Source organism: Polistes canadensis, unplaced genomic scaffold, assembly GCF_001313835.1.
Source record: "Polistes canadensis isolate GaletaPanama2010 unplaced genomic scaffold, ASM131383v1 scaffold_49, whole genome shotgun sequence".
Classification (NCBI taxonomy): domain Eukaryota; kingdom Metazoa; phylum Arthropoda; class Insecta; order Hymenoptera; family Vespidae; genus Polistes; species Polistes canadensis.
In genome coordinates, this window is record NW_014569596.1 from 173,317 (window position 1) to 196,764 (window position 23,448).

General features: G+C 33.5%; 1 protein-coding gene across 4 annotated transcripts in view; it reads right to left on the minus strand.

Annotated features, from left to right (window-relative positions):
• LOC106785387 overlaps positions 1-23,448 on the minus strand; it is a 41,278-nt gene that overhangs the window by 9,677 nt on the left and 8,153 nt on the right. For all 4 annotated transcript variants that reach the window (XM_014745798.1, XM_014745797.1, XM_014745799.1 and 1 more), the window contains exons 2-3: positions 8,139-8,211; positions 4,471-4,706 (exon numbers count right to left, since the gene is read on the minus strand). In XM_014745798.1, coding sequence (XP_014601284.1) covers positions 4,471-4,706; positions 8,139-8,211 — 309 coding nt within the window. The remainder of the gene's footprint in view (positions 1-4,470; positions 4,707-8,138; positions 8,212-23,448) is intronic.

Consider the following 23,448-nt stretch of genomic DNA (forward strand, 5'->3'; position numbering starts at 1 on the left):
ATATTTAATCACAATTGAATCGACCATGATTTGATATAATATATTGTCCTGTAATTATAACAATGGATTATATATCAATTATATTTTACAATGTATAATAAATAATTTTAATATACAAACATTATATATACGATTTATTTAAAAATTAATAAATTTGTTCAATTAATCCAATGTCATAATTGCCAGGCACGTATATTTGCTGTAATCGATTTAAATTTATTACCATTGATTAAAATGCATAAATTTGTCATGTAATTATTCAAAATTTTTTTCTAAAAAATCATAACCTTTCAGATTGCTTTTTTTTTGTTTTCTAAATGTCTTTCGTGAGAGCACGAAAGGCGAATGAAGTGGAGGACGGTTTATTATTCTATGCGACGTCGGTGAGGAACAAAGAAAGCATTCGTTCCAAGGAGAACGAGTGGCCGTTTATCGAAAAGTATGCCTTCCCCGCGACGCGGAACGTGTCGCGCGAGTTTCCGTCTGGCAATGGGTGCATTATACTGCGTCCTGCATTATGCAGACTACGAAGTGCACGTAAGAATGTCTTGTGGCGAACGCGTTGTGAATACCGATCAGCCCTTATTACTTCTTTCAAGAGATGGACACACCCTAAAATTCATGTGACAACGATCCACGATGTCTTTGAATGAAGAAAGAAAACGAAAGGAAGTTGCTATCTTTTCCCTTTTACCATGTAAATACTATTCTATTATGTTATTTCTCTTATTCATCCTGATTTTTTTTTCTTTTTTCTTTCTTTTTCCATTTTTCTCTAACAATAAGACAAATTTTTATTTCAAATCGTTATATCTTATTATTAATCTTGCATATCGTTATATTTATATATATATATATATATATAAGCATATATGATTTATGATAGATTAAATTTTGGATTAAATCTCACTTTATGTGTATCTTATATTCGGAATCTTATACAGGGTGTCCTGTAACTGGTGGTATAAGCGAGAAGATAAGAATAATTCTCATAATAAATTTTCAAATTCATTTTTTTCAAAAACAAAGTATTGTATGAAGAAATTTTTATTCTATATTTTTAATTTACAATTAGCTTTTCATGCAGAATTATCCTCTGTTTGCTTGTATCATCAGTTACTTAACACAATTTATATAAAAATATATGAAAGTAAATTTGTGACTTTTACAAACTGAAAGCTTTAACATTATATAGATAATTAGAGATTAAATACGGCATTAAAATAATTATTCGACTGTGTCTGTTTGTTACAGTTTCAAAAAATTCATTTCCGTGCAAGGACGTTAACAAAATTGGTAAGAATCGGCAATTGTCTTTGATTTTGATCAAGAAAAATATTTTTAGTCTTACACGATATATATATACCTTCGTAAGTACGCATCCTTCTTTCTTTTTGTACAATTAATCGTTCGTAATTTTACTCGTATATTTAAAATGCGTTTCATTTTCGATTTCTCGTTAAATTTTTTGTTATTATTGAGAAATAATGGCGACAGTCGAGTCGATACATTCATTTTAAAAATTATATAATCTATTTTCCAATGTTTTCTTAAATAATAGTTTTCGACAAACTCTTTGATATGATATTTTTTATTATTAAATATCTCGTATAATTTTTATAAAGAGTTAGAAGAAAAATTGTAATTGCAATATTTGTTGACAGAAAAAAAAAACAAAGATAGAAAAGAGATAAACCTAATAATATAATGAAAACGTAATAGAAAAAATATAAGAATAGGGAGTTGTTTTTTTTTAATTCTACACATTATTATTCGATTACGTAATTTTTTTTATTTGATTTGTATAATTGATTATTATATTTCTAATAAGTAACGTGTTTACACACATACGTTAGTGAGAAAATCACGAAGGAAAGTAACCGGCTATTTTCCATCTTAACTACACGCGATCAGAAACAAAGTTTCAGTTGTAGATGAAAGAAGAAAATGGATTGAAGATCGCGTGGAAAACCACGCGGATTTTCCCGTTTCTTTTTCATTAAACTAGGAAGCGGTTATGCGTTCGCTGTTACGCGAAGCGGAAGCATCGCAGTGTGTATCACGGGTTCGGTGCCCGGTCGACGAGCTATCCTCTATCCACTTCTTATTCCTTCTCCTCCCCCTCCCCCTCCCCCACCCAACTCTTCCACCTCTTCTTCTTCTTCTTCTTCTTCTTCTCCCTTTTCCTCTTCATCTTCTTATTCATCCTCTTCGTTGATAGTTGCGTACGTGTAGACGCATAGAAACGTGTGTTTGTACGTTAGTTACGTTTTTACAATTTAAAACAAAAAAAAAACAGAAAATAATAATTCATTAAACTTTATTCAATTATTTACACGAATTAAAACAAATGTCTCTCTATTTATTATTATAAAATGTGATAGAAAGTATTAAGGTATATCGGTATCACGTCAATTAATCAAATATTCGTTTGCATATATTCCACAATGATAATAATAATAGAATTGAAAATAAATGTATAAAATAAAAGATTATTGATAATCCTTGGTAGAAGTTGTAAAGTCAAGTATAGAGGAGGAGAAATGTATTAGTAGTTGTTACGTTGGGGCAGACAATTAACACGGAAGAAGTATACGGAATTAAATATATCCACGGTAAGATCGCTTGTTCATAGATTTATATAGATATATATAGTATACTGTATATACATACGTATAATGTACGTTTCTTATTCCGATAATGAACCGACGAATCCTTCGTTAACGAATAAAGGAAAGCGGGAAAGATCCTGTTCGGGTACCGTGACGAGAGAACACGTTTTTCGACGTCAAATTACCAGTTTAGATACGACATATAAATACATATACGCATGCATGCATTCATGAATATATATATATACTTAGAGTATTATATATATATATAATACAAGTATTTATAATCCAAAGAAAATAGGATGGTGGGAGTTTAGAAATAAAAACAAAAGAAAAATAATGTAAATTCTCGAACATGTGCCGCACCTTAGACTGACTGACTGACTCTCTTCTATAAATTACAACGTGATCCTTGAATGAAGTCACGGATTTCTCCGTATATGCAAGAGATCGTATCAAGGATGCGACTCGTTCGAGATCATCGATTCACAGTATACAATCTTTACTACTATGCTCCCGTTGAGCAGTTAACCGTAATATCGTCGCTTGCTTATCCACGATCTATTCGGTAAAAGAGTCTTATCTTATTCGCATCGACGAACTGAGTATATTTTCTATAGTTATTATTATTATTATTCTTATTAGTATTATTATTATTATCGTTTGTTTATGTGGGACATTGGCCACGCGTCCAGTTGCTCGCACGTCAACGACAAGACCAAGGATTCTCTAGGATCTTTTCTCTTTCTCTATCACTCCTCTTCCTCCTGCTCCTCCTCCTCCTCCTTCTCCTCCTCCTTCTCTCTCACACCTGACGCCGCGCACGAGTCATACCTCTTTCTCTTTATCTTTATCTCTTTTCTCTTTCTTTATTCTCTTAAATGCCACAGGCTAGACATGCTTCTCAATAGAAAAGGAATGAACAAAAAATAATGTATATACATACAGGACGATGTAATAGCATCGTCTTTATTAATCATTTCTTCGCCTAACGGACCTCGCTCGTTCCTCTTCGACGATTTTTCGATCGGTCATGCATTAGAATGGTTTTTTTTTCTTTTCTTTTTTATGTTTGTTAGTTTGCATTATGTATGTCATCGTTGTTGACTTTGTTGTGAAATTAAAATAACCCTCGCTCGTGATTGTGTGTATGAAAAGCTACTATAAGAGTATTTCGATACGCGCAAGGTTGGTTTTGTTTTTTTTAAATTTTTGATAATAAAATATAAACAAATTATTATATTACAAATGTTGTCTGGTACGAAGTGATAATATATTTTCTTTTTTTTTTGGAGATCCACCGGTTGAAGAAACTTTAAAGTCAAATTTAATTTTTTAAATGAATTAATATCTTTGTTTCTTTTTATATATATATATATATATATAAAAATGTAGAGTTTGTGAAGATCTAATTTAACGATGATGAAAAAAATATATTTTTGGATCGATTGCAAATATTCTAACATTTCGAATGAAAGTTTAATTTCATTTATATTCGTGCAAATTTATAATACGATGCGATTTTAATATAGACAGTAAAGATAATTATTTGTTATGATAGATTACCAGCTTTGTTAATAGATCGGTTAGATAACCTATATAATTTCTTCGGCATTAGAAAAGGCAATTTGCGTTTTAAATCATTATTCGTATGAGTTTTAGTCAATTATCTAGAAGATACTTCCGTGTTACTAATTAAATTACGTTAATACTTATAATTTCTTACGTTTAGCAGGATCGTAAGATAATTCCTTTTTTTTTTCTTTGTTCTCAGACAAAAAGTAAAGGAAATTATTACACGGTAATAATAAAATTACTAACTATTAACATTTCATAAAGTTAAATCGATGATACTAACCTTGGAAATGCAAGCCTAAGATCAGCTCTAAGTTTGTTTAACAGTTCGCTAACGGATGTAAATTGTCTTAGCGTCATTTCGCCTGCACTTCCGGAAATATAGCCGGAACTTGAGCTGGTGGTAGAAGGCAAGGTATCTTGTGAATCCTGAATAGTGCTCAAAGGTCGTCTTCCCCATCGTCTCAATGCGATCGCATAATCTTCGGCGTTGTACGTTGGTGGTCTCAACCCAGGTTCCTTGATAAAGAACAAAAAAGATGTAATTTAAAACTATAGTCTTCGCGTTTCAAAAATTTCATAAACAGTACATCTACTTGAGAAGGATAATAAAAATTCAACAAAATGTCTGATACGTGAAAGATTAAAATTGGAAAATGTCAAAATTCACGTGGTCGTTTTGTGTATGTCCGAAATATTAATGTATAAGAATAAACCTAAATATTCAGTCTTTCACCGACGTATTTGATATGTGTTGACAATTCACCCCATGTGTATCTTATATATATATATATAAAAAAAGATAAAATATTCCTGGAAGTATTTCTATTTGAATTTTCGAATCATATTAGTTGAAAAAGCTGAAAGTTCGCGGACATTGATGGACAAATTGTTAGTCGATCGATTTTCTTTGGTCGGTGATCGTTCGAGCGATGCGTGACTGGAGTGTCTTTCGATGATATTGCTAGTATAGTTGAGATACCTTTTTCTATCTAGAATATACCGAGTTCCCTGACTCACGTGCCTTTCTTATGAATTATTTACTTACTTTATAGATGTAATAGAAAGAAAAAGATTTCAATTGCTATTATATCGACTATCGTCACTTTTATTTTGTCCACCGCAGAGTTGACATAAACGTTTCTGTAAGAATAGATTTACAGGACACCAAGGAAAACTATTATATATTCTTGCACAAAAAAATGTTCTGCATAAATCGAATTTACTTTTTTTTGTTTGCATTATAACAGTCTTCTTTCTAGAACTCGTTAATACGAATAATTTACGATAGATCTTTCTCGATATAATTTACAAACTCCGTTATTCGTCCTTGAAAATCCGTCGCAATGGCCATTATAAAAATATTTCTAAATTAGTCCGCGAGTTCGCGTACGCGCGAATTACAGGCGCATCGAACTATGAAATATTCATGCGAAAAGGCTCCGAGGCAATCGGGAGGAGAGCGACGGCTAATTTTACGGCGCTTCGAAGCATAAATCGATGGGATTATAGTGATTATCGCGTTTCCCCGTGATCCGAACACGAATCGAGTGCATCAAGGTGCTACCGAAGCTTCTTCTACTATTTTTACTTTTTCTTTCTACAGTTTTTTTCTTTTTTTTTTTTTTTTTCTTTGCTTTTATTTGATCTTTTTATTTTTCTCTCTCTCTCCCTCTCACTCTCTCTTTATTTCTATTCAACTTAATCGGTAAGACGAAAGGCAATAGAGGAAATCAATCCTCCTGGATTCAGCAAGGATTCGCTGGTCCGTGGAAAACACGAAGTAAAGCCGGAGCAACTAATGAGAAGATTACATAGCAATTTCGCGGGAACCAACAACTCGTCGATATATCGGCGTTCAATGTTTGCTATTAAGTCGATTAAAAGATCGTTCGAGTTATTGTACTATACTCGAAAAAGCTTTTTATTTTAATTTATTTTTTCTATTTTTAATTATAAACTTCTATCAAATCACCCGAATATTCTTGTCAATTTATTACAGTTTTTTTTCGTACCATTTTCGTTCACTACTATTCAATTGAATAACAATAATAATAATAATAATAATCAAAAAACCGTGGTAACAGACAGTAGTTCTAGTTTCCACATACTTTTAGTTTTTAAAGGATCGCATGTGCATGAGTAAATTGAAATAACTAAAGGCAAATAAGTATGTAACGTAATATATCCCCCTTTACATAGTTTCGAAAATTACGAGACTAACGCGGGAAGAAGGACAAGACAGGAAACGTAGTCTCTGCAAAGTAGGTATACACTTTGATTTCTTATTTGCGGTCGACCGTTTCTTTCCCGTCGCACGAGAACCACCTCACACGCTGGATGCGACCACAATGTCCAAGTTTCATGAATCTTCCTTGGTGTATATATATATATATATATATATAAAGGTAAAAAATAAAATAAACTGTATAGTTGCTCTCGATCAAGTTATTTATAAATAAGACAGGAAAAATATTTTAAAGATAATCTCGTAAGTTAGTTTGAAAGAAAGAAAGAAAAAAAGAAGATGACGTTAAAAAATATCTCGTAAAAATTTTCAATGGTTCTACGAAACGTAATATTCAAATCAGAGAATGATTTAACCTATTCTTAGTTCAACGGTCAAGCTGTCCTAGTATGAAGGATCATCCATTAAGATTCGCATCGTCGATCAAATTCTTATTAGGTCGAGTATTCCATCGATAGATTAGAAATCTGGCTCAACGATAAATGAAGGATACTTTGTAAGATGTAAGTACTATAAGGCGGCCACAGTATTACTACTCCTTGCAACGCTTGTATAAATCGAGAACGATTAATCGTGCGAGTATTATCGATTCTTTATCTTCAAAGAAATTAATTGCATTCGTACCCAATGACTTGTCTGAAACGAGGACGAATTAATCAAACTCATAACACATTAATCGGGAAAAACTGGATCTCATATCTCTAAATGTTTGTTATTAAGAAATATAAAGTCAAGGATAACTAATAGGACCGACAAAAATGCAATGACTTCATTTCGATACTCATGTAGCAGTTTATTCATTAAGTTAAATTCTCAAATGAAAGCTAATTAAAAGGATGTTAAAAAAAATAAGGTTTCTTGAAAAAGAATATTATTATATATTATTACAAATTAACGGAAAATATATGATTTTTCTTTTTTTATTTTCTTTTGGTGTATACACAGTTGGATCAGAATTTTTGTAGTTATTCTTTTTTTCGGTCTCTTATCGTCACTTTCCATGTTGTCGTCGTACGTCGAGTCCGAGTCCTTCTCGTAATGGAATTCTCACGGTGTATTGAAAGGAATAAAAGGAAGTGACCGAAGGACGTTCTACCGTGCGGATTTTCTCTTTATCTCTTTCTATATATATATATATATATATATATATATATATATATATATACGTCTTAAAGTAGAAAAAGAAAAAAAGAAATAAGAGATAGAGAAAAAGAGAGAAGTATGTTAATTTAAAATATCCTGTCACGTCGGGACACCGTGCGTGGAACAAACGTTTTGTGTGCTATCAAACTTAATTCTTTTTCTCCTTGGTTACCCATACGTGAACTAAAGTGATTTGACGTTTTTGAAAATATTTAAACCGTTTGATTATTCGCTTGGAAAATCCGTATTAATGAAAATATTAGAAGAAATAATATATTTTATATTGGTATAATAAATTAATCAAAATATTTTCATAAATGCAAACACACACATTTTTACAATGAAGTAATGTTGATTACTTTATGTTTTAAATAAAATAATTAATGTTAATAGAAAAAAAAAACAAAAACTAGGCTTGGTGTTACAATTAGAAATGAAATACCAAGCATAATTTGATATAATTTAATCGCATAAATTCGAGCTCACGTACGCGTAACGGTTTTAATAAAGAAGTGCTTCGCAGACGTAAAATAGCGTGGAAATCCTTGAAGTTCTCTTACCTTTTCTGTTTGCGGTCCCCAGGGCTTCACCACAAGCAACTCTTCCTCTGCATTTGGCGCCATGTCCGACTCGCTGAAACAGAAACAGAAACACGGTCGGTCTCAGTTGAAGAACTTTCGTTAAACTCATTTGCATTACTTTGAAATCTCATTAACATTTTTGTCAGGCTAAATAAGATAAGAAGGAATAAATTCAAATATTTCTTTATCCCTTTTCCTTTTGATTTAATTCACGTGTTAAAAACTAAATAAGTAACTTATTAAGATATGTTTATCATGTGTCAAATGTTAATAGGATTTAATAGCTATCGATGACCCGTTATCTTAAGTAGAATTATTTCTTGTTTTCTCTTTTCGAGCTTATATCGATAAATCGCGCGATTAAAATAAAAAATTAATAGAAAAATCAGATTCTCTCGAATAGAAAATACTTTTGTAAAAGATATAACGTAAGAGAAAAAAAAAAAAGAAATAATAATAAAATAGCGAGCAGGTCGAAGGAGAGAATCTATCTATCTATCGATCGATCGATAGATAGATCGATAGCCGAGATATTTAATCGAACTTCTTGCTTCGTTCGTAACAGTTGTTTTATATTTTTATTTGTACGATTACGTTTGTCTGTTCGTGTGCAATTCCACGCTTAACGGTTGATTTAAAGACGATGTACTTGCCGAGACGTGGCGGATGAATCGATTTCGCGTGGACTCCCTCGACTCTTTGCAGAAAGAATCGATGATGAATGTTACGTTTGAAGTTCCTCTTATTCTCATTCGAACGGATGGAAGGCGACCAGAAGAGACCGCCTTCGGAGTTTCCATCGTGGAATTTTCAAACGGTACCTTTGCCTAGTCCGTTCCAACTATAAGCGCGAGTCTTATACGATTGTAAGTAGTCAGAAGGATCGCGACTACTTTAATTACGCTTGACTTACGAAGATACTTCCTATAAGTGAGTTCTAAGAATCTCTCGTTATTAGAAAATTTTCTTGCCAAGTTGATGCTTACTTGACAGGAAACTCTTTCTTCTTCTTCTTCTTCTTCTTCTACTTTTTGAGAGAGAGAGAGACTCGTTAATCGAGATATACGAAATAGATAAGATTATAAAAACGGAAATAATCATGTGACACAATTAAATCCAACTATTAGAATTATTCTTAGAATGAATTTTGACGAAAGTATTTACGTTATCAAAGATTCGATTATTTTAATAAATGTTCGAAGTTTAGAAGATATCTACAGTAATAAAAAACGAATGAAAAAGACGAAAGAAGCAATTCATATATAATTCTTTTTTGTTGTTGTTGTTGTATAATTTGTATACGCTCAACAAATTACTTATTTGATGCATCAATAATTGAAAAAATGTTGTTGCCTCTCGGAAGAGGTATTCGGATTTGCACGAAGCGATTGAATGGTTATAATAAGATAAAGAAGCATAATCGAATCGTTGTCCGACATCTCCGTTTCACTGTCAAGGTCAAGCTACGGCCGGTTACGCTTCTTTTCCAAAGAAACACTATGAAAACTTATTCCGTAAGCATTTATGCTTTGCTTACATGCGAAACGAGAACGTTGAACGACTTAAGCCTGAAGGAACGAACGAAGTTAAATTTTATCAAATATTAACGTTTTACGGTCGAGTGCGGTCTGTAATGCGATAATTCTGCTATGCAAGACGTTCTGCTACGAGGACATGGGACTACGGGCGCTTAGTTTTGTAGGTTAGCTATGTCGATAATGGAAGTCACGATCGGTATACGATCGTGTTCGTATAAAGGAATAAAAAGAGAGAGAGAGAGAGGGGGGGGGGGGAGAGAGGGGGAAGAGAGAAAGAGAGTAGACTACAGCTTCTCTCAATATTATCGAGATCGATCAGAAATCTGTTGGCCATGTTCAGCGAGTTCCCGACCTCGAGATCAGTCGATTACTTCGAATCGTATCGATTCGTGTAAGAACATTTCCTATTCTTATTTCTTATCAAGGAAAGAAGCGATCATCTGAAAGTTCAAATCTCATTGGAAGGTCCGTGATCGTGCGGTAAATTGGTTAATCGAAAGGGCGAATCGACATCTGACGTATCTTCTCTTCTATATCCTTAGAATATTACCAACCAACCGGTTTAAGGCCATCTAATTTATCGTACTAGTGTATTGACAGTACGGTAAATCTTTAATTATGTGAATACCGGTTATGAAAATATTGTCGGATCGATATGGCAATTATTTGAAAATAGATCTTGTTGTATGTAGTATCTAACTTCGACAAATGAAAAATTCTAAGGCTCGTTTTAAGTGTTTTTCTTTTTCTACGATTTTAAATTAACGTTAGTTAACATTACTTCATCATATTTTCTATATATTTATTCGAATTCTTAAATCGGTCAATACACGCAATTGCAAATAATTCTATCATTAATTACTATGTCTATTTCGTATGGATGTTATTAAGATAAACAAACAGATAGTTATCTATACTTTGTGCATGTTTACGACATATTAATCATTTTCTTTTTTTTTCTTTGCAAAAACAATTAACGTCTCGTCAATTATTTTAGTTACGTCTTCTTCGAACATCAATTAGTTTTAACTTTAATTGTTAATACGGTAACGTTATTTCGGTATCGGGATTCGAAGTATGACGCAAAGAATTTCTTCATTGCAACGCTTGTAGGAGTAACTTGAAAGGATATCTGTAAAAAAAAAATCGATTGTGATAAATTAGTCTCATAAAATTCTTAACAGCGTTTGAAATCTCGCTTGTCACCGATCGTAGATCAAGAACGCGAGGGTTATCGTTCGTATCTTGCACGTTATAATTTATACGTACGAGTACCGTGAAATTGCATAATCGCGAAGTGTAATTTATACGACTTGCTTTTTCAATTTGATCGTTTTTTTCTTCCCCTTTTAATTTTTCAATTTAATTTTTGTCGTCCCACGAACATTACAGATAAATCAATACTAACGTCAATATTGACGTTAATTAATAAGATAATTCACGAATAATTAATACAAGATAATAATAATATTACCCGAAACGTATTAGATGTGTACAATTTTAACGTAATGATTTCCCTACGACAAGTGTAACCCATTTATACTGTTTCTTGCTATAATAACTTTACATGTAATGACAGTTAGAACGAATTATGTTTATTACTCAAGTAAGAACGGGGAACTCATTAAAACAAGAGTACTAATAAGCAAAGATATAATATACACTGTTCAAAGATCACAATAAATCGAATAACATTACTCCTGTCTGTTTGAAAAATAAAATGAAATTTCCGTAGGGACGATGGTTAACAAATATCGAGTTGTACAATTGGATGTAGCTAATGTTGCATGAAAACTCGTTATGGTACCTCACGATGTTTCTCTCGAAATACAAGGGACCCTTTATTTATTTATCCGAGCGGAGTCCGATTGGTGATCGAATCTGATGGAATCGAATCCAACCAACCAACCAATCGATCGATCGATCGATCGATAGATCAATCGGTTGATCAATCGACCTCGTTTCGATCTACTTTAACCTCCCGGAAACGTTTCAGACCCCTCGGAAGCACGTCGAGCATGGCTCGGATGTACCGGATGAAGTAGCAGCCAAGCGAGATCTTACGTAGTTACATCTCTATGTATGTATGTATGTATCCTATGTAAGATACAATTTATATATATATATATAAATATATATGTATGTGTGTAGTACTAGCAATGGGAGTCGACTAGTCGAGGACAGCCAAGGCATTGACCCGCACAAGCTAGCTTCAACTAGCAAACTCGAACCATCCGACTACGCAAGTCCACGCACTACTGCCCGCTACTTAACGGAAGAACGAGGAGAACGCCTTGTGTTAATTCCGCTCCAAGAATGGATAACACGAGTACGTTTCCCATCACTCCTTCAGCTATATACTTCTTTTAACTATTCCTTCGTTTTCGCGAAAACTAAATAGCGTCATGATTTCACGTCGGCGCGTTTTGAATCAAACTTTACGTAGGATTCGAAAAATTTCGTGATTTCTGTTTTAATCGTGTTTTGTTAAAAAAAAGGACGAGAACACTTTAGTATAACTTTTGAAATAAATAATTATTCAATTGGTTGTTTCTCTGGTCCAAAAAATAAAAAGGTTTTTTAGGGAATTTGGACATTCAAAAGAAATAGAACTTCGTTTTGATAAGTTGGACGTTTCGTCCCTTTATTGGGACTTCTTCAGCAACTTAATCTCTAAAGTTCAGCGTCTTTTTTATATTTAAGCAGACATACATTTTTTCTTTTTATTTATAATATTCAAAACACTATACATCTACACTTCGTTAAGTCTTGATCCGTTATATTTGATAATATTTTTCAAGGAAATGTGTTTGGGTTATGTAGTAAATTATTTTATCGTTTTATAAATGTATACTGTTTAATAAGATGCAATATTATGGTTATTATTTAGTCTCTTGAAGATAAATATATACATATTTCAATTATATATTTTTACGTTATCCGGTCTGTAGCAGAAAACACGTATTACGAATGTATAAGTCATTCGACGCGAATGTGTTCATGTTAACTATTCTTCCTGTTCGAAACTAAACAGCGTTAAGAGTTCGACGCGTCATGTCTCTTAAAAGAAAAGTGATAGTGATTAGATTGTATCCTTTATTATCTTTTTCATTTGATATTTAAAATGTTTGTACCATTTTTTATCATATAACACAGTGTCATATTTTCGTATAGTTAAGAATTCTTTAAAGATATAGAAGAAATATTATTCAGATGTAGGTTAATTAGTTGTTCATATAACGAAGATCGATGGAAGAATATCTGTTGAGATTTTTAAAGGTTTCGCGTCATCTATATTATTCAATTTTATTAAATCTATGCTCTACTTTTCTTTTTTATCGTACAAATGAACATTTCCAAGGACTTTCAAGGATAGCCTACTATTCCGTATTTATATTACATAAGACTCGCAGAGTTGCGTGGTTAAAAACGGTGAAGATTACTTATTCAATTCCGAAGGTCAATTAGCAAGAGAGAAAGTCTAACGGTCTTATATAGTGAATAAGAGGAAGGAGCAGAAGAGACGGTCAAGTTCGTGTCGGCAGGTGTTTGTTGCGGCTAACGTAGATTTTCATAAGATGGCAGCGTGAGAGCACGCGCACGAAGAACCAGCGCATATAATGCAAATGATCGTGACTAGATGATAGTCCTCTTTTAGCTTTTATGGTATGTATGTAAAACAATTTGAAAGGTTAACGTTCCTCTTCCACGTTACCGATGAATTGACGTATCGTTAATTTTATCTTAACGGAGTAATCACATTGTCGAGACGGCTCTTTCACAATTTCTTTTTATTTATTTATTTTTTTGTCTTCTTCTTTTCTCAACTTCATGCACCGGATCTTTATTCAGAATAAATTTATCGAAGTTAAATTCAAGTTAAAATCAAATGATAAATAGTCGTTAACTTGTATGACGACATTCGCGGGTTGTTCAATTAACGTAACGTAACGTAACGTAACGTTGTGCAAAATGACGAGATGGAAAAGGAAACAGTTAAATGAATCTTTTCATTCCTCGATTTTCTTCGTTTCACGATAGAGTACATCCGTTAACTTGCGTTAGTCCGAGGAAGATTAATGAAGATCATTCGAGTCGACAAATCGAAGCGAATGCACTACGTTTCTTACTTTTTTTTTTTCTCCTTTTTTTGTTCAATCCGTTGAAAAGTCGAAGGAAGGCGATGATATGCGAAAATACGATGTCGGACGTGCCGACAAAACGTGCTCCCACGCTCATTGCCATATAGTCACTTTGTAAAGGTAAAATAAGACCTTGGCTTATGAAACAGTACGTTCGAGTCGGAGCAACGCTTGACTTTCCGTGACGAATCTGTACGTCCTCAGCATTAAGCGATGGCTTCAAGACGCTTTGATTTCGAACAAAATCTAACGTTAATAACACGTTCTTATTTATTTTCTCGGTATATAATAATTATTTGAAAAATTCGTCATATAGTTCATTAACGTTCGATTTTCGGAACGTTATAGATTTTGTATTCGATATATAATCTAAACCGGATTCTTACCAACTCTAAGGTAGTTATAGTAAAACGTTAGGACGGAAGAAAAAAAGAAAAATCATGTTGATTCTATCGACAAACCAAAATAATATATCCCTTGACTCGTTTCTTAACCTTTAAGAAATAAACCGCGCGAGATTTACCGAGAGAGTAGAGTTCGCCGAGGTTACGCGTTTTAAGGATCGAAGAGCATCGATAATCGTTCACGTGGACGGCGAATGCTTTGAGCATTTGGACGTATTGCTTGTAACGTGTATCGGCATCCAACGAAGGGAGCAAAGGATAGAAGCGAGAGATTGGCTGGCAAGGCGCCACGACTTCGATGCGGTTACCTATCCCCCTTTCGTTCTCCTCGGAAAAATATCTTCGATCGAAAGCCCAGATCGGCGATCTCAACGGCCATTAGCGGAATACACGAGAGTCCGCAGTGATTTTTCTACCATGCCACGACGATGGTCTTCGCGGTGGAATGCTAACCGGCGCCCGGAAGTACGCACTCGATCTTCCCATTCCTGTGATCTTTTACAGATCTTACAAAAAGTTGACTTCTCTTTCTTTCCATTTTTCTCATCCCTTCATTTTCTTTACGATCTTTAAAACATCATTTTTAATAATCTTATCTTTTAATAATGTTTTATCTATCCGAATATAAGTAAATGCCAGTGTGTGTGTACTTGGTATAAGTAGGATGAATATAAAACTTCGTCATTATTTTCTTCTTTTCTTTTTTTCAGTTCCTATCCACACTTAATACGAAAAAAAAAGAGTTATAATTTGTTTTCCATGTGTCAGTATCGGCATATATATATATTAAATGTAATTTTATTGAAAGTGAAAAAGGATGACTCGTAAGAAGAAGACATGTATCAGCGTGTATCCTTTTAAAAAGCCAAATTATTGGGCGAGGCTCGTAGATATATACAAGTGGAATAAGAGATGCATGAAAGTTCTCACGGTGTTCGAGAATAGATTTTGTTAAAGCGAGCAAAAGGTATGGGGAAGCGTGACATCACGCTTCGCACGGAGTTGCGTGAAGGCGCGACGAGTCTAATCGACGAGACGCGCCCATCAAAGGGTGATTCAGAATGCATCTAGGATCACGATGGGATTGTGGATAATGTACACACACGCGTTTAGATATATCTTCGTGTGGATATCGATTATAGATGTTCGATCTTGTTGTCGGTAGATCGCTACTGGTAAAACCTTGAAGAGAAGACGGATGGTAAAATGAAAGAAAAAGAAATGTAAAAGCAAGAGATAAAAAATTTCGAAGAAATAGGACGATAGGAAAAGTAACCAAAGCGAGTACGGTGTGTTTCAAGCGTGTAATAAATGTGAGATCGAATCTGGTTGCTCTCATTTTATCACCTTCGCCGCTTCGCTCGAGCGAACTAGCTATCCAGATTATTTGAATATCATTTTCCGCAAATGTCTGCCTCGACAACTGAAGATGATGCCCGTAAACACATGCTTCACCATCGTAAATATCTGGAACAGAACTTATCCTAAGGGTATTAAGATGAACTCAATATCCATCTGACCCGAAATAAAATACACTTAAATAAAATAAGCAAAAACGTTGATGTATATTAAATTAGACTAATGGTCAGATAGATTAACGATTGAATTTTCACGATTTTTATCAGAAATTTATAGAAAGTTGATAGATAAGGTATAAAAAATAGTTGTTTCCAATACTTTTCATTGAATATATAATTAACGTGTTAAGTAAACAAAAATTAAATGAGTAGCTTGATAACGACAACCATCCTAAAATAAAAAACACAAAGAAGAAGATGAGCTTTTTACATGGTGAAAAATAAAATTCAGATCTTTTTTTTTTTGAAACTTTCTATGGATAATCGCGAAATCGGTTGTGGTATAATCTCTCTTTCTTTATGTTAAATAAAACAAGTAATAGAGTAGAAGGAAATACGAGCAGAGGATATCTTGACACTTTCCAACTTGAAACCGCAAATATGACGGTAGTTGAACTTGACGATCTGTGCACATCTTATGCTAACGACGAGTACCATTAATACTTTTCTTGTTTTCTTCGCTCGGTATATTTCTCGTAGGGAGCGTTCCCTAGCATAAAATATAAAGTACACGTCGTTAATGGTCGGTACCGAAGGGTAAGCTTGTGTTAGTCGCCGTGCAACTTTACCATAATTTTCGTCTATCTAGTTTTATGCCAACAAATAATGCTTCTTACGAGAACGTAGAAATACTTTTGATAAGGGAAAGCCAACGCAGTCACGGTAATCGTTGCCAGCTATTATGCCAATCTATGTGGGAGTAAACGGTGTGCTAAATAATACGTATGTCTCTCGACAATGAGACAATGCTCGGAGTATCTTCCTCCTCGCCTAAGTTAAGACGGTACTTTACGTTGACCTGTGACGAGCTTACATAAGATAAAACCAAATAAAATTCTCTCCTATTTGATCATACAATTCTAATTCATAATAAAATACCGATAGACAATAAGATATTATTCAATGAATATCTATTATTATTTTCTATACATCGTATCATTTTTCAATATATTTCTCTAACTCTCTTTCGAATATATATATATTTTTAATCAAATTCTACATTAACGATAGACAAAAATCTCTAAAAAAAACATTTTTCCGCAAGACTATTTCCCTAGTCGTTCCTCATCGATCGTGGAAATGATTTTCGCGGACTTTCCAGGAACCAAAACGTCGGACGTCGTAGTAGGACGGTAATCTTTTTTAGAAAATAAAACGAAACCGTGCGTTGATGGTAGCCATCGTAGACCGCAGGAAATTGAAGTCATTAATGCTGGAGCTGGAGACGAGTAACGCCCATTGGTCGAGGATACTCTTCTTTTCCTTCTCTTCTTGCTCTTGCTCTTTGCGTATGCTCGATGGATGGTTGCTTGCATTCTACGTTAGCTCGGGGCCCGAAATGCTTTTCGCTAGAATCTCTACCGGAAGATGTTATCATTTTTCTTTTTTTCCCCGAGCTTTATATTTTTTTCCTCATTTTTCAAATCCTTTTCTTAATCCTCCTTTATATTTTTCTTCATTTTCTTCCTTTTACATCATCCTATGTTTCTTCCTTGTATTCTTTAATACTTGCTCGAGGATGTGTACCATGAAACGATAATCGTCATTAACTCATTAGAATAGGTAAAATTGGTACTCTCTGAAATACCTGACCAATCTGTCCGCCGCCCGTGCGTACGCCAAGCGCACGCCACTTTTTTCATCAACGTTTCTCTAACGGAAGACGTCATTTTCGTTAAGCGGACACTTGGTACCCTGAGGCGATAGCCAACCGTTTTACTCTCCTAACGGAGTGTATGTACACGAACTTAGTCGCGGTATAACATTCACGCTTCGGTTCGTTAATCTTCGACTAAATTAAGCAGAACGATCGACGTTGCTTCGCCTTTCGGCCCGTTACGCCTTTACCGTCAACCTACATCGTTTTAAACTAAATGAAGAATAACCAACCATTCCAGATAATTTCTTCTAATTTTATTACCGACCGTAAAGTAACCAACTCTAGTTTTTCAAAATATATTATATTATATTATATATAATATCAATATCAGAGAGAGAGAGAGAGAGAGAGAGAAATAGAAGTTTATTCAACGTCACTGATACTCATTCCAATCGATTGAATTGATCTATTAAATTTATTTAACTACGGTGTACGCATATGTATTAATCAATTGACACAGATTTGTAATGTTCATTTTATATCTATATTTCATAGATATTCTAGATTAGTATGTCAGACACGTTAAATAAATATCCGTTTAACAACGTAAAGAAATAGATGAGGAAGTAACTAAAATATATACGTAGGTGGTATTTAACTATGAAAAACGCATTAAATTGTATGTCATCGTATATAATACATATATATATATTAGACACACTTATATCACACTTTTATAGTGCATAAACTTTCTAACAACAAGTGAATCTGCGGGTAAGATGATTTCTAATACGTTACCACGAAAGCGAGACGCCTTCGGGTACAACTCCCATCTTCTATTTTTTTTCTGCTTCATAAAACACCCCTTTTCCATAAGTTTGTTTCTTTTTTTTCTTTCTCTTTCTCTTTCTTTTCGCGAAAGATCGAACCGCTAATGCGATGCATCGGTTTCTAATTTTCTCCTAAAACGATAAGTATCGTCTTTCTTTCTTTCATTTCGTCTATTTCGATTTGAAATAAAAGAAGATTCTCGAAAGCGGGTCATCGAGAGATAGGAATTTTTATTATTGCATGTATCAAAAGGAAAAGATCATTATTATTACTATTTAAACAATACAGATTGCGTAGGTTTTATTGTTATAACGTTATCTATCCCACGCGATTACTCTCAACTATTGAATTGCACACATATGTTATTTTATCAATACATTAATATATTTTAAATAATAATATTCTCTTGTGTTGGTGTTAATTGCTATTATACTTCATGATTATAACGTACCGTTACGTTATTCCAAAGGAATAATACAATGATTATATTCTTGTTAGACGAACACTCTTGACTATTCCATATTTGATGAAATTAACGGACGTGACTTTGCAGGGGGAAGAAACAACTTGCGAATGAATTTTCTTGGAATTATTTATCATTTTTTTTTTTTACGATGTAATTTCAATTGTCATAAGATGAGAATCAGTTCTACCCTACTTTTGGATCGTACCGTGTAATAAACTTTTATCAAAGATATAAATGAATCTGAACAAATATGAAGTAATATCATTTAAACTATTGTTCGAATATGAACATAAAAAATTATTGTATTTAGAAAATAACAGAGAATTATATCTCTAGTTATAAATCGAATGAATCAGGCGAGACAATTGACCGTGTTCTAAGACGAAACGTTCGTGTTAGTATTTTTTCAACTAAATAAACGTGATTCGAATTTAAAGATGAAATTGATTAAATTGATTGACGTATCTTAATCCTATAAATGCTATATCGTTAAAATTAATATTATTATATACAAATTATAGGGAGAAACAATAATTTAATTAATGTTTCCTGCAAATGAATTAAAGATTGAGAAATATGATTTTAGTTTGCTAAATTAGATCATCCTATACAATGTCGAGGTAATGATAAATATCAATGATAAAAAAATGATTAATTTAACATATGACGATAGTTTCGTCAAATAGAACATCGGAATCGTAAAAATTATCTTGAGACGGATCTCGGTCCATTGTAAGAGATCGTGTATGCCGTTATGAATCTCTAGTTATAAAACGAGTCCTCCGGTAGACCCGAGCACCGCTCTCCGAGTGAAGCGCATAACTGTATCCTTTCACGGAGAGTACGCGTATGTCAGAAATAAGACGTGATAGTAGTAGGGCTGTAAGTAAAAAAAAAACAAAAAAAAACACACACACACACACATCAGAAAGATAAACAACGATGGAGTTGTAAGTAACCGAAATAATAAAAGATGATAATAACCAAGCACACGCTTTTACTCTCTACAAAAAAATCAACTTCACGTTATTTATAAAAAAGTGAAATTATAACAGAACAATTTATATCTTTTCCAAAATTACGCACATAAATCTGAAAAATAAAAATAACGTGCATCTCGTATTATCAGTGTGAAAAATAATTAATTGATTCATATATACAGTGAGTGTCCCTTAATATCGTTCACGTGGAGAATATAATACGTAATAATAATAATTTGTTTAAAAATTATATATCTATTAATTATCTTCGAATATACAACTCAAAATCATGAAAAAAAAATGTATATTAATTTAAATAATTCAAAATATTAGTAAAGTACAATACTGTATTAGATATACCTTAAATGATTGATTAATTAACCGAAAAATATGTATATTATAATTTAAAAATAAGTATTTACCTATTGATGTACCTTCCTCTTCGAAATCAAACAATAGACTGAATCGTTTGTCCTCTGTGAAAGTATTTTTATTAAACGTTGTTTATATGACTTTCCATAAAAAGAAATTCTATTTATTTTGAGTATTATGTATATTATACATATACAACTTTCGAAAAATCATATAAACAACATTGAATAAAAGAACTTTCACAGGGAACAACAAAGCCAGTCTAACGGTGGACTTTGAAGAGCATGGTGCGCAGAACATATACTCCGTACTTTTAAACAACAATATACAGTTCCTTCGATTATTTAACAATTATTTTAATACTCTAATGCACTCTTTTTATATTACAGAAAAATTTTACCCTTCAAGTCATCACTGCGCAGGAGCAATAAAATAATTACATAAAATAGATAAAAATACTGAAATCAGAACGTTTTTATCTTAAATTTTATTAATTAGGTGCATTATTCCCTTTCTACATATGCGCAACTTTCGGAAAGTCTTATAAACAATATTTAATAAAAGTACTTTTATAGAGGACAATGACCCAGTTCAACGGTGGATTTAGAAGAAGACGGTACATAGTTCCATAATTTTACAATTGTGAGTTCTCTATCTCACTTCTCTTTTCATATCATTTAATAAAATGTTATCGTTACCGTCACCTAAAAAGTTTCATTTCAATAAGCATAAACATTTGTATTATTTTAAAATAATATTACGAATCGTAAAATAATCACATAATATTTTGTGTGTTCAAATTTATTTACGTTGCAACGCATTCCTATCTTTATATCTTAAGAATGTTATCTTATTATTTACCAAGAGAATCAACATGTGGGGATTCCACGATGAAAGCTTGCCGATAAGAAGAACAGTGCCTACGCGAGGATTTCCTTTTTTTTATTCTTTCTCTCTCTCTCTCTCTCTCGAGGGAAAGACACAATCGACTTTCGCATCGGTTGCGACAGTTCCGCGTTGATATTCGGTGTCGTACGACTCGCAGAACCAGGATGATATCAGTAAGAACAATCTGCTCGTAGGATTGCTTGCGTAACGTATATCTTCTATAGATCGTAGTAGCAAAAGGTGAGAACCTTTTCCTTTTTATTGATGTTGGAAGAGAGGAGGCCCTAACTGTAATAGGAAGGAATAAAAAGTATTCGACTTCGTTTCCGTAGATCATCGACGAGCCGAAACGAAACCAGTATCTATTTACTTCTTGGCTTTGTTCTTTCAACTAAATTATTCTTGAAAATTTGTAATCTATGGTAAATGCGGTAAGTCATCGTACCTTTGAATAGTTATACTGTGAACGAGCCTTAAGAAAATTCATCCGCTTGGAATGCTGAGTCGCAGCGTGTAACGGCTATGGTATGCGCCAGTGTAAGTTCGATGCGCGTTCCTTTACTCATGGTATGTGTGTGTGTGTGTGTGTGCGCGTGTATGCTCGAACATTTACAAACGCACACATGCTACCGCGGAAAATGATTTTTACGTTCTAGGAATTTTCGATCGCCCTTTCTTCTTATCTACTCGCAATGCTTATTCCTCGCGCGAATAGATTTTAATGCATTTCAATGGGGAAAAAAAAACTTCAATTCGTAAATTTAATTATTATTTTCTTAAATCAACGAAGTAAAGAATTACGATGACGACGAGAGAAATTTTGTGGTTCAAGATCTAGAGAATATAAAAAAAAAATATATTACGAATAAAAGTGTACATACATTTACAAACACGTTAAATTATTTTCTTAAATCAATAAAGATAATATTACGATGACGATGATAGAGTCATTGTAAGTCTTTGGTAAAGACCTTAGGTGATCTATAGAAAAATAAAGGAATATATACTTCGTCCTCGACTTATAAAGGTACGAGAAGGCTTTCGGCTCGAGGCTGCCGATCTTGAATGCGGGATGAGTCTGGCGGCATTGCAACACGTGTTTAACACCCACGTGATACGCTTACGGGCGTCGTCGCGGCGGCATCGTCGACCAGGAGGTGGTCCCTTCATGATTTATCGATCCTATCGATCCTCGAGCACGATGTCGTGCCGCGATCCGGATTGCGAGACTCTCGAAACTCCGAACATTCGTGTTCAGAAATATCACTCGTTCTTCTTCCTACGTTATTCTCTATAAGCTGATTCATATTCGAATAATAAGAGATATATGTAAATATTAAATCGTAGCCATGAAATTAGAATAAAAGAACTTGTTCCTCGTCTAGAGTCGTACATAAGGGAAAACGATAAAACTCTTTCCATCAATGGGAAATAAATTATTCGACGAAATAAAATCTTTTTTTCCCTTTAAACGTGAGCTTCCCTTTTTGAACGTCGCTTTAAAGCCAATAGGAAGGAAGGTACCTCTCTCTCTCTCTCTCTCCACGGTGTAGTTTGCGCTAAAAATATAACGTCAGGCGATAACTTTAAGTGCCGCGAGTAGTAAAAGCTCGAGAAGGGGACACCGTAATCCGTGAACGTTCCGCGACGAAACCGCAAGCATAAAATTGGCAATAAAGTTTACGGAGAGACATGACACACGCATGCATATATATATATATATATAGAAATATATACATAAAGAGATATATGTACATATATAAATGCATACATATGTACATGGTGGACAGGAAAATTTCTTTTTCGTAAAATATCGTATACCGTCGCTCGTTTTAAACCGCTTTCGGCACAGCGAAAGAAAAAGATAACGGATGGTGGTCCGTAGGATATATCGAACTTTGGTAATCTTAAAATACAATCAATGGGCGTTACAAGAAGAGACGGAACGATGTTATTAGCCCGAGGGTATCGTGTGATCTCGATTTATGGTCGTTATGCAATTAGTCAAGTTCGAGAACTTTAATCATCGTTGGTCGCATATAACTAACACGTATCCTTTTCAATTCTCGTTTTCCACTGGAATTACCTTACAGACGAAACAACCGTGAACTCTTTCAATGGTTTATCATTGAATCCTAGAAAGTAGCTCGGACTACTTACCCACTAATGTAATTAAGACTCCTTTCTCAAGAATACCAATTATTGCAACAAGACCGATAATTAAGTAATAAAAAGAAATTTATTTTCGATAGCAAAAAAAAAAAAAAGAAAAAGAAAAGAAAAAAAGGTGTTAATTTAAAAGCTAGTCAAGTTAATTTCACCTATTACCAATTGATATCTATAAACTCTTATTTATCTACAGATAAAAGATCGTAAATAAACAGGAATCAAAGGAATCGTTTAAATCCGTAGTAACATAATCGGTTTTAACGATTTCTTTCTTTCTTTCTTTCTTTTTTTAAGATCTTATTGGAGAGAAGTACTAACGAGC